The sequence below is a fragment of the Ornithorhynchus anatinus genome, chromosome 7 (genome assembly GCF_004115215.2).
Source record: "Ornithorhynchus anatinus isolate Pmale09 chromosome 7, mOrnAna1.pri.v4, whole genome shotgun sequence".
NCBI lineage: Eukaryota > Metazoa > Chordata > Mammalia > Monotremata > Ornithorhynchidae > Ornithorhynchus > Ornithorhynchus anatinus.
The window spans coordinates 10,421,524-10,434,038 of record NC_041734.1 but is presented as its reverse complement, the minus strand read 5'-3'; the positions used below and the strand labels follow the sequence as shown (position 1 = coordinate 10,434,038).

Below are 12,515 nucleotides of genomic sequence, written 5' to 3'. Positions count from 1 at the left end.
TTAAAGATGAACAATACTTTTAATAAAAAAGGCAGTAATGACAACGAGGTGAAATGGGGTAATAGCCTAACTCCGTAGTCTTGAAACTATGACCCAAGGGAATTATGGCCTAATATCAGAAGGTACTTTGGCACCGCTGGCAAAAGAAGGGATATGGAGAGCAATGTGAACCATAAAGCGCCTCTATTATTTCAAATCAATCACTTACCTCTCCACTGACAGATGCATCGAGACCCTTGATGCAGCTTCACCAGGGCCATCTGAGAAACAACTGATCAGAACTGTATCTACTTTGGACAGTGCATCACTCCCTGGTGGAATCTATATGATACTACAAAAGGTAGATAAACTTAAAATGGCGATTGTTTTAGCAAGTCCTTCAATCAATAAATGACATTTATTGAGCGCTTTCAGTGTGCAGAGTACTGTACTGAGCACTTTTATAGACAAAGCCTCCCCCCTTTTCTCTCCTCCTCCCCTCGCCATCGCCCCGATTCTCTCCCTCTGCTCTACCCCTCTCCCCGCCCCACAGCACTTGTGTGTATATATGTACATGCTTATTATTCTATTCATTTTATTAATGCTGTGTATATATCAAGAATTCTATTTAGTTATACTGATGCCTGTTGACTTGTTTTAGTGTCTGTCTCCCCTCTTCTAGACTGTGAGCCCATTGTTGGGTAGGGATTGTCTCTATTTGTTGCTGAATTGTACTTTCCAAGCGCTTAGTAGTAAGTAGACAATCGATACGATTGAATGAACATGTTCTCTTGCTCACAACAAGCTTACAGTCTAGAGAGAGAGACTAATATAAATAAGTTATAGGTATGTACGTAAGTGCTGAGAGTGGGGTGACTACCAAACGCTCCAAGGGTATGGATCCAAATACATAGATGATGCAGAAGGGAGAGGGAGGTGGGGAAAAGGGCTTAACCGGGGCAGGCCTTTTGGAGGAGGGGTGACCTTGGTGACAACGATGATCTGATGCTTGTGAGAAGGAAGATTCATTTAGCATTTGAAATATTTCTTTGGAACATGCAGTGGTTGATTCCGAACATTTTACTAGCTCCTGGATACTGTGGACAAGTCACTTGACCTCTCTGGGACGCATCTTCCTCATCTATAAAATGGGGGTAAGACAGACTATGAGCCCTTTGTGGAGCAAAGCCTGTATCTGATCTCTTAACCTTTTATGTACCCCAGTGCTTAGCACATAGTAAGTGTAGAAGCAATGATTAAACACGAGAAGCAACATGGCCTAGTGGACTCGGGCCTGTGAGTCGGAGTACCTGGATTCAAATCCTGGCTCTGCCACTTGCCCTCTTTGGGACCTTAGTCAAGTCACTTCGCTTCTCCGTGCCTCAGTTTCCTCATCTGTAAAATGATGATTCAGTACCCGTTCTCCTTCCTAGACTGTGAGCCCCATGTCTGACCTGCTTATCTTCTATCTATCCCAGCACTTAATACACTGCTTGGCACATTGTAATTGCTTAAAAATGCCACTGTTATTATTGTTGTTGTTGCATGCCACAGTTATGATCATTTAAGTTCTTATATTATTTTCTTGTCATTGCAAAATTTGTTTTGCCCTGACAGGCCACTGAAAACTTTTCCCTCCTAAAAAAAGCAAAGTTTTCATGTTCTTCAAAAAAGGGGGCTGGATCTCCTTCCTCTTATGCAGGCATATGTACATTTTTAGTTCTTTTAGAAACCCCTGAAGCAGTACTGAAAGATCCCTCCCTGTGCAAACCCTGGCCTTGTAGGGATGGTTTCGTTTTTTTCCCCCCACGTATTGTGGTTTTCTACTCTTTTCTGTCAACATTAGTTTGTCAGGTAAGTTACCCGAAATAGTAAATATGGGGCTCGCTGTTTTGTCGTCCCCCGAAACGGTACTAGTTGTCTTGTTCTGGTAAACTGAGTCAAATAGATGCCGTTTCTGGCCACCTGTCAACATGCAAGTCCAAAAAAAAAAAATGCAGATTTAACTTCAACCAGCAGTCCTGATTAAATACATGAGGTATTCATTCATTCATCAAATAGTATTTATTGAGCAATTACTGAGCGCAGAGCGCTGTACTAAGCGCTTGGAAAGAACAATTCTGCAACAGATAGAGACCAACCCCCCCAACAATGGGCTCACGGTCTAGAAGGGGGAGGCAGACAGCAAAACAAGTAGTCTGGCGTCAATATCTATTCATTCACTCATTTATTCAATCGTATTTATCGAGTGTTTACTGTGTGCAAAGCGCTGTACTAAGCGTTTGGAAAGGACCATTGGGCAACAGATAGGGACCATCCCTGCCCTACAACGGGCTCAGTCTAAACGGGGGAGACAGATAGCAAAAAAAAAACAAGTGGTCGGGCATCAATATATATTCATTCATTCATTTATTCCATCGTATTTGAGCGCTGTGTGCAGAGCACTGTACTAAGCGCTTAGAAAGGACAGTTCGGCAACAGAGACCATCCCTGCCCACCAACGGGCTCACAGTCAAGAAGCGGGGGGAGACAGACCACAAAACAAGACGACAGGCATCACTACCATCCAAACAGATAAACAGAACCACAGATCAACGCACATCATGAATTAATAAAATAGAGCAATAAATATGTGCAATGTGGGAAGGGCGTGCGCCTTTTTTATTTTTTGGTGCGAGGACGGTTTAAGAGCCGCAAAGGGAGAGAGGGGAAGGACCCCTGTTGCCGAGGTGTCCATTCCAAGCGCTTAGGCCAGTGCTCTGCACTTAGTAAGCGCTCAATACATAGGATGGAAGGGGCGACCCCCACATTGGACGGATCGCTAACCCGCTCAGGCTCGGAGGGCGGTGGCATAGCAACGGGGGCCGTAAAGCGCGCGGGGCAGCGCCGCGCGACAGGGGCGGAGCCTCGCGGAGGCGCGCCCACCCCCTCAGGCTCCAAGGGGTGGGGGCTTAGCAACGGGGGCCGTAAAGCGCGCCGGAGCCTCGCGACGGAGCGCTAACCCGCTCAGGCTCCGACGGCGGTGGCATAGCGACGGAGGCCGTAAAGCGCGCCGGGCAGTGCCGCGCGACAGGAGCGGAGCGCTAACGCGTTCAGGCTCCAAGGGGTGGGGGCGTAGCAACGGGGGCCGTAAAGCGCGCCGGGTAGCGCCGCGCGACACCGCGGAGGAGCGCTAATCCCCTCAGGCTCCGAGGGGTGGGGGCATAGAGACGGGGGCCGTAAAGCGCGCCGGAGCCTCGCGACGGAGCGCTAACTCGCTCAGGCTCCTAGGGGTGGGGCGTGGCAACGGGGGCCGTAAAGCGCGCCGGGTAGCGCCGCGCGACACCGCGGAGGAGCGCGAACCCCCTCAGGCGCCAAGGGGTGGGGGCGTAGCAACGGGGGCCGTAAAGCGCGCCGGAGCCTCGCGACGGAGCGCTAACCCGCTCAGGCTCCGACGGCGGTGGCCTAGCGACGGGGGCCGTAAAGCGCGGCGGGCAGCGCCGCTAACCCGCTCGGGCTCCAAGGGGGTGGGCGCGTAGCAACGGGGGCCGTAAAGCGCGGCGGGCAGGGTGGTGCCGTTGGTCGTAAAGGAGGTTGGGGTGGTGATGGCGGGCGGCGGGGCCTTGGACCTCCTCCGAGCCCTGCCCCGCGTCAGCCTCGCCAACCTCAGGCCCAGCCCCGGAGCCAAGAAAGCGGTAATATTCTATATTCGACATCTAATAATGATGGGGAGGGTACTTGCGAAGCGCTGACCGGGTGCCGAGCACTGTTGTAAGCGCTGGGGGGAGACGGGGTCATCGGCTGGTCCCACGTGGGGCTCCCGGCCTGCGTCCCCATTTGACAGGTGGGGTCACTGAGGCACGGAGAAGCGACGTGACTGGCCCCAAGTCACCCAGCTGACAAGTGGAGGAGCTGGGATTCGAACCCGTGACCTCTGACTCCTAAACTCGGGCTCTTTCCACGGGATTCGAACCCACGACCTCTGACTCCCGAGCCCGGGCTCTTTCCACTGAGCCACGCTGCTGCGCGCATATATATATATATAAAATATAATATAATATATCGCCATTTAAGGCGATAGTCTCTGCTTGTCTCTGCTGTTGGGATACTTTGCCTCATTTACTAAGGGTAATCATATTAGCAGTAAAGTTACCGTACCGTAGTCTTTAAGTGCCTGTGATTATTGGTTGGAGAAAGTAATTCCACACCAAAACTAAATGAAAATTTTCTGCTGTGGGCAAATACACCCAGTTCTCCTATAGCAGAGAGATGAAGCGAGGTTGTGCTTTTGCAAATCCTGTGTTCAGGAAAACTCGTGTTGTAATGGGTGCTCACGGTTGCCCTCCGATGCATGTGCCTGAACCCTTTCTTCCAATATTACAAATAAGTTTGAGTTGTCTGAAAGTCACCCAATTCTGTGCTGATCCGTGAGGATTAAGACTGCCCTGTTGATTTGTTATATCCACAAAACGTCAATCAAAAAGTGAATTAGCCTGATTAGGCAAGACTTTCTTTTTAAAGATCAAGTAAGAACAAAGGTGTCTTCGGGGGGAGGGGGCGGTCAATCCAGACAAAAGAAGCACGAATAAAATGTTTTTGAACATATTAAACTGGCACCTGTTCTTGTCACCTTCAAGGAGAAAAGAAGAAGAGGAAGGCGAAGAGGTAGAAAATGTGGAAGAGGCCATAAAGGTCAGAGGCAGAGGGGAACCCGTCCCCGTTTAGGCTTTGAGGGGGGTCAGACGCCGTTTTATCTGCGTATCCCAAAATATGGCTTCAATGAAGGACACAGGTAAATTGACGTATTTAAATTGAAATGGCCAGTGTACTGTGTGACTTGGTCAAGAAAACACCAATGGCTAATTTTTACAGCTCTCTCGTGGTACAGATTTATGCTTTTTTTTGTAGTGAAAATGAAAAATTATTTTGCTGTTTCATAAATACAGATTTAGATTTAGTCTAATGTAGTGATTGGCTAGACATTGAGTTCCACAGGCCTTACGTTAGTCGTATGGTTTATTTTTAATCCAGCCATGCAGATTAGCACTGGCCTGTGCAAGGGATCCAAAGAAAAGCGGTGAGACAAGAAAATAGAAAGTGATATAAGGCATTCTGTTGCTCAGGGATGTTGAATGCAATGCCTCAAAGAAGGATATTGGTTCAAATGGGGGCACCAAGGAAGGTTTTTTTTAGATTTGGAGAGAGGTTGGTTTTTTGTGGTTTTTGGTTTTTTGGTGGATTTTTTTGGTGGTTTTTGTTTTTTGGTGTGTTTTTTTTTTTTAAATGAGAGAGATTTTTGCCCCATCCTCAAGTTTTTTGTAGTCTAAAGTTCTGAAATGGCTTTGTTCCCTGACTACCTTAAGTTGAGCTCTTTATGAATAGCCCCAGGAAAGACCAAGGGTCTGCAAAGCAACCGAAGCCCGGCACTGATTCTTCTGGCAATTACCTTTAGGTTAATGCTTTAGAAACTGGAGAGAGGGAAGAGGAGCTTGGGGAAATATGTCCCCCTGGAAGTTATGTTTCATGACTTCTGAGTTTCCCAAAAGTTTTAAAATTACAGACATTTCTTAAATGGAGCTGTAAGGTACGCTGAACAAAACTTTAAAAAAAATATGGTTTATATTTATGGCTGGTTCCATTCTCTCACTACAGTATTTGTTGAACTCCCATTTGGTGGTGGGCACTGTATGAGATCCTTGGGAAGTGCAGAATAAAGCAGTGACACACTCCAGGCTCACAAGAAGCGTACACAAGCACTTTTATACTCACACCAGCCCCACAGTACTTTATGGAAATATCCTTTTATATTCTGTCTTTGTCTCTCTCTCCCCCCATCGACTGGAAACTCCTTGTGGGCAGGGATCTTGTCTGCCAACTCTATTATTAATCTTATTTCATTCAGTCGAATTTATTGAGCACTTACCGTGTGCAGAGCACTGAACTAAGCGCTTGGGAGAGTACAATATAACAATAACAACTAGAGAGTTTGGGGAAACTGAGTCTCCCGTCTGTGGCTTTCTGCCCGGCCGACCCCTTCCACCTTCGATTTGACTGTAAGCCCGTCAAGCGGCAGGGACTGTCTCTATCTGTTGCCGACTTGTTCATTTCTCTGGGCCGTCACTTGGCAGCAGGATTCCATGGTGCCCTAGGGCAGGGCCCAGATTTTCCTGACTGATCCGGACGGGGCTGAGCTAAGCCCCGGGACCCCAGAGCCCAAGTTGGGCTGGGCTTCCGGGGTCCGGGCGAGACGACCACCACACGTGCAGGATGCCCTTCCACCCTACTGCTGGTCCCCAGGAGCCCAGAAGGAATTTGTGAGCTCATTCTTTGCCTCAGGGAAGAAAAGATCTGAGACACTGCACCACAGCCCCCATCTTCCCCAGTCGTAATTTCTGGGAAGCCAAGTGGATTTGACCTGGAGGCCCCGCCTGCCTCGCGCAGAGCTTTTAGCAAGGGATCGATTATCTTTCCCACTTGCAATCAGTGTCGTCAGGAAGTATCTACGGGAAATCATCCCCCTTCTAAAAAACAGACTGCAGTCCACCCTGTAGCTTCGACTCCAGTTTTAAGTAGAGGGCTCCTTGTGGCCTGCAGGTCTGGGTTGGGATAGCTGGATGGGTAGGACTGGAAATGCAGTCTGCTGGTCAAAAGCCTCTCTCTCATTGTTTTAAAAAAGTAAATAAAAGAACTGGGGTTGCCAAGAGCCTGTTTGCTGACTGCGGCACCTGAGCCAGTTGGCAACTGGTGAACCCGAATTCACGGAGCTCCACGGCTCCACCGTGTTTGAGGCCTTTGCAGGTGGCGGCCGTGGGTTTTCTACTTAATTACGTCCTCTCTGCAACTTTTTTCAGGACTGCTGGAAGGATGCGTGTGGTTTTTGTTTTTTGATTTTTAAATCGTCCAAGAAAAAGAAGAGTCGAGCATCCAACCTGCTCTGGCTATGTTCAGGGGTTCATTTCCTATCCGTTGGATTCCCTTCTGTTTAAAAATCAACTTGACTCAGTGTTTCACTCTCAACCTCTTATTTGAAACGGTGCATCTCCCTCTTCTGGCTTTCAGTTTCCGGCGTCAGTACCCGCCTCTGAGTCTCAAGAGACTGCAGTACCTTATCGACTTGGGCCGAATCGATCCTACTCAACCAGTTGACCTGACCCAGCTTGTCAATGCGAGGGGCTTGGTCATCCAGCCTATGAAGAGAGACTACGGGGTCCAGTTGGTAGAGGAGGTAAGTCTGAAATGCTTCCGCCTGGACTATTCGCGTTCCGGATCCGCCGGTCATCCCTTATTCCCTTATCGTAAGATGCCCGATAGAACATCGATGATCCTGAGCACTCGATAAACATCAGTCGATTGATTGCCCAAACTAGTTAAGCCCCTCCATGACCCAGTGAAGAGGTTAAGCAGCGTGGTCTCGTGGCAAGAACACGGGCTTGGGAGTCAAGAGGATGTAGGTTCTAATTCCGGCTCCGCCACTTGTCTGCTGTGTGACCTTGGACAAGTTACTTCTCTTCTCTGTGCCTGCTACCTCATCTGTGAGATGGGGATTAACAGTGTGACAACCTGATTACCACGTGGGACGACCTGATTATCTTCTATCTCTCCCAGCGCTTAGAACAGTGCTTGGCACAAAGTAAGGGCTTAACGAACACCATAATCATAATAATAAAGTTCTTCTTAGCTGCTGAGCTAGGCAGGCCAGATTCAGCTCTCCATGCACCCCCTGACCAGGTAGGGAGGGAGTTTGATGTGCTCATTTGTCGCTTGCATTATAAATTGTTAATTCATATTAACATCTCTCTCCCCCTCCAGACCGTAAGCTCGTTACGGGCCGGAAACATGTCTCCTGATTCGGTTGTATTGTACCCTCCCAAGTGCGCAGTACAGTGCTCTGCATCTAGTAAATGCTCAATAAATACTATTGATTGCATAACTTTAGTCCAGAGAAAATATCCCAGTTGACCCCCGTTCAAATGATAGTGCGCTATTAAAGATGAGCAACATTCTATAATGGTGGTATTTGTTAAGCGCTTACTGTGTGCAAAGCACTGTTCTAAGCGCCGGGGAGGCTGCAAGGTGATGAGCTTATCCCACGTGGGGCTCACAGTCTTAATCCCCATTTTACAGTTGAGGGAAGTGAGGCCCAGAGAAGTGAAGTGACTTGCCCACAGTCACACAGCTGACAGGCGGCGGAGGAGGCATTTGAACCCATGACCGGGTTTTCCACTGAGCCGCGCTGCTTCTCTGCCACTAGAGGGCACTGTGTATTCATTAGCAACGGTCAAAGTTTTCTAATTTAAAGTTGGTTTAATAAGGAGGACTGATATTAACAGTGTGGGAGAAGAAGCATGGTATGTTCAGGGAAAAGGTCTTATTTATTCAGCCCTTACTGGGTTATTTATTGAATGATTACTGTGTGCAGAGTAAGTAGAGAAGCAGCGTGGCTCAGTGGAAAGAGCCCTGGTTTAGGAGTCAGGGGTCATGGGTTCTAATCCCGGCTCCACCACCTGTTAGCTGTGTGTCTTTGGGCCGGTCACTTCACTTCTCTGTACTTCACTTCTCTGCACCTCAGTGACCTCATCTGTAAAATGGGGGTGAAGACTGTGAGCCTCACGTGGGACAACCTGATGACCCTGTATCTACCCCAGTGCTTAGAACGGTGCTCGGCACATAGAAAGCGCTTAACAAATACCAACGTTATTATTTAAAATCACATATAGTGGCTTAGTTGAGTTTTAAAAAGTGCCGTACTCATCCATTTGTGAGGGCAGGTGGGTGGAGGAAAGGTGTCGGGGGTTTGGTATGGATAAAACCTTTCCCCCATTGCAGCAAAGGAAATTTCTACTGCTGTTTTATAGAAAATGTGGTACACCCCTCCCTCTGTCAATAAAAAATATTTTTCATTTCAGGAAGAATGTTAGCTATGTGGGATTTGCTGCTAAAATTTCAGAGAAACTGGTGCCGATTCTACTAGGGGATCTTGGTTTTGTAATTAAGACAGATTTGAGTGTGAAGTTAGGTTTTTGGTGTGACCTTTGTCGATACTCTCTGCTCTTTTCCATTTTTCATCCTAGCTGAAGTGCTGGATTTTCTTCCCAGAGAATCCTCGTCCTGTTCTTTGCCTAGATGAGGACAGAGGACCAAAGAGCCACAGCAAATCTAGTTCACCGAAATCAATGTAGTTTTAGTTCTGTCCAGTGACCGTAGTCAGCTTTTCTTTTGATCTGTTACAGGGAGCTGATATCTTCAAGGCTAAGGTAAATATCGAGGTTCAGCTAGCTTCAGAACTGGCCATTGCTGCAATTGAGAAAAATGGTGGCGTTATTACAACCTCCTTCTACGATCCGATAAGCCTAGGTAAGGTTCCAGTCACGACTTCTCCCTCTCAAACGTACAGTGCCTGCGTGAACGCGTAAACGCTCGCACATCCACCAAAGCACGTGATCGGGATTGGTTGGCGTCTTAGCGAAATACACAGCTGCTCTCATCAGCGTTCTTGTTCACCATAACCGTTGAGCAAACTGAGTTAGATACTCCTCACACTTGAAAATTATTTCACTGTTTTACACAGGACGATGTGCAACATCATACTAGATCAAAAACCCGTGTCCACCCAGTCCAGTGTTCTGTCTCCAGCAATGGCATCAAAGGGTGTTTGGAGGAATAGTGTGTCTGTTGCCCTCTCTGTCTCTGATCTCTGAGGAAGACTAGATCCCCTCTGACCTGCCAGGAACTCACTAAAGACCTCATTGATGAAATAATCCAAACTTACCTTCACCCCCACATAATAGAAAGTAGGGGGCCTGTCAGCGCCTCACTTAATTGTGGTGTAACTAGAAAAAGGACGTTCAATAATATCTCTTTAAAAATTGGACATTTTACAGCCACTGAAGGTTGTTTTGGCAGTTGCCGGTGCTATTGGATGGGGTGGGTCCGGCATCACCTAAAATATCTGGAGCACTGATGACATTGGCTCCAGTTGCTTCCCACAGCTGCCTTGGGAACGTGTCATCAGAGATTTGACTCATATGCAGCGGAACCCTTTGGGTGATTCTCTAATCATTATGCCAAATCTGTTCTTTAAAGAAAGAAATAATAGAAGTCATAGCGTGGTGCAGTGGGGAAAGTGGACAATAAGCAGGTTGACCTAGTGGTAAGAGCATAAGACTGGGCATCAGGAGGCCCAGGTTCTAATCTTGAACTCTGCCACTTGCCTGCTCTATGACCTTGGGCAAATCAATTAAGTGCTCTGGGCCTCGGTTCCCTCATCTGTAAAATGAGGATTCAGTGCCTGTTCTCTTTGGTACTTCCGCTGTGAGCCTCATGTGGGACAGAGACTGTCTGGCGTGATTATCGTTTATCTGCCCCAGCACTTGGGCACGGTGCTTGGCATCTAATGAACTCGTAACAAATCCTCTTGTTCATATTGCTGTTATTACAAGAGCAGGGTTGATCAGTTCCAGGGCTGGCTTTCTAACCTCCAAAGAATAACTTTGTGAGTTCCGTTTCCCTATCTGTCTTCCCTGCTCCATTCTCAATCTAAGGTGGGAGCCCCACCAATCATGAGTAATTGTCAGTAAATATTGGACTGTCTCCCCTGATTAGACTGTAAACCCATCAATGGGCAGGGATTGTCTCTATCTGTTGCCGAATTGTACATTCCAGGCGCTTAGTGCGGTGCTCTGCACATAGTAAGCGCTCAGTAAATACTATTGAATGAATGAATTGGAAATTGAAAATGTTGGGACTTTCACTTTTTTCCTGGTGGAGAAGGAGGGTTGTTAAATTCTTCCGATTGAAGAACAGTTACCATATCCCTGAGAATTATACTCCACTATTGTCCCAAAAGAAAACTCCCCTTTGGACACTGAGATCATCTGTCTCTGAGAGTGGCTATAGGTGCCACATTTTACTGTCACTTCTAATAATGTTGTGGCTATAGTGGAAGTACATTCCCTTACATCTCTTAGGAGATGGCTGTGAGGGTAATGGGTGTTTTCCAGTAATATATTCACATTGTCATTATCTAAAGCCGGTGCTTAATATCTGCCTTTTGCTTCCATAGCATTTCTTTGAAACATTTGGGGCTTAGATTTGCTGTGTACTGTTGTCATATTGCGTAGTTTGATATCTCGAAGGGAGGGGACAGTGTGTGTAAAGGAGACTTCCCAGCTCTTTACTTCCAAGACAGATATGTTACGTTTTCTGTTCTCACCCTGGTGATACTGAAATGTGAATTCCCTTGCTGGTTTGTGTCCCAAGCACTCAATACTTTTGACTGACTGACTGAAGAAAATACTATGAAACTTGTTTATCATGATCTCTCTTTTTTAAATTTTCTTCACAGGAATTCTTTGCAAGCCCGTTCCCTTTTTTATGTGTGGAAAGCCTATTCCAAAGCGCATGCTCCCCCCAGAAGAGTTGGTCCCGTACTATACGGATGCCAGATTTCGGGGTTACCTGGCGGATCCAGCCAAGCTTTCTGAAGCCAGACTTGAACTTGCCAAGAAATATGGCTACATTTTGCCAGATATCACTAAGGATGAACTATTCAAAATGCTGAGCACCCGCAAGGACCCAAGGCAGATTTTCTTTGGTCTTGCTCCAGGCTGGGTGGTGAATATGGCCGATAAGAAAATCTTGAAGCCTACAGATCAAAATCTTCTCAAGTACTATAGCTCTTGAATCCTGGGCCTAGAAGGCAGCTGAGCAGTTCTGGAACCATTCAGCGTCATCTTCGCCGGTTCTTCCTGGTTAATGAATTCTGAAATAGTATAAATTTCTTGCATGATCGCTCTCCCTTTTGCATTTTCTGTTAAGTGAAAGTGCAACGTGTTTAAGAAAATAATTCTTAAATTTTAAGGTGTTTCAGTGTAAAATAAACAGATTCAATTTTGGTTTCACCAGTTTGGGACTTGCAATTCAGCTATTTGATTACAATGGCTTCTTTCCCACTACTTTCAATCCTGCTCACATATCCCCTTCCTTAAAAAAAAAAAAAAGGAAAAGAAACCCTTGCTTGACCCCACAACTCCCTCCAGTTATCACCCAATCCCTCCCACCATTCCTTTCCAAACTCCCTGAGAGTTGTCTATACCTGCTCTCTCCACTTCCTCTCTTCCGATTCTCCCCTCGATCCCCTCCGGTATGGTTTTAGCCCCCTTCATCCTCAAAGCCATGGGAATGAATGAGTTCTCCAAAGGAGTGTGTGTAGATGGAAATCAGAAAGGAACCCAGAACTGAGACTTGCGAGATCCCCACTGTCAGGAAGAGCCTGCAAAAGAGACTGAGGAGCAGTCAGAGATAGGAGGAGAACCAGGAGAGGACAGTGTCAGTGAAACCAAAGTTGGATAATGTTTCAATGAGAACAGGTTGGCGTTCACAGTGTCTAAAGCAGCTGAGGTCTAGGTGGATTAGGATGAAGTACAGCTTCATCCTACCATCTTTGTGCAAGTGATTCCCGAATCTCCATCTCCAGCCCCTGACCTCTCTCCTCTGCAGTCCCATATTTCCTCCTTTTAGGACTTCTCTACGCTGATGTCCCACCGACACCTCAAGCT

General features: G+C 47.1%; 1 protein-coding gene across 1 annotated transcript; it reads left to right on the top strand.

Moving 5' to 3' along the window:
* The first annotated feature begins 3,482 nt into the window (after positions 1–3,482).
* Positions 3,483–11,864, top strand: MRPL15 (mitochondrial ribosomal protein L15). The gene is made up of 5 exons (XM_001514461.6): positions 3,483–3,653; positions 4,596–4,750; positions 7,018–7,183; positions 9,189–9,312; positions 11,303–11,864. Exons 1-5 carry the CDS (start codon positions 3,564–3,566, stop codon positions 11,638–11,640), a joined length of 873 nt encoding a protein of 290 aa, XP_001514511.1. The 5' UTR covers positions 3,483–3,563; the 3' UTR covers positions 11,641–11,864.
* The last annotated feature ends 651 nt before the right edge of the window (positions 11,865–12,515 follow it).

Bases quoted from the DNA above. Each gene is read 5' to 3' on its own strand.
- MRPL15 (XM_001514461.6), top strand. From the start codon at position 3,564: ATGGCGGGCGGCGGGGCCTTGGACCTCCTCCGAGCCCTGCCCCGCGTC. The intron at 3,654-4,595 runs GTAATATTCTAT...GTCACCTTCAAG, and splicing joins GCCCCGGAGCCAAGAAAGCG to GAGAAAAGAAGAAGAGGAAG. The intron at 9,313-11,302 runs GTAAGGTTCCAG...TTTTCTTCACAG, and splicing joins CTACGATCCGATAAGCCTAG to GAATTCTTTGCAAGCCCGTT.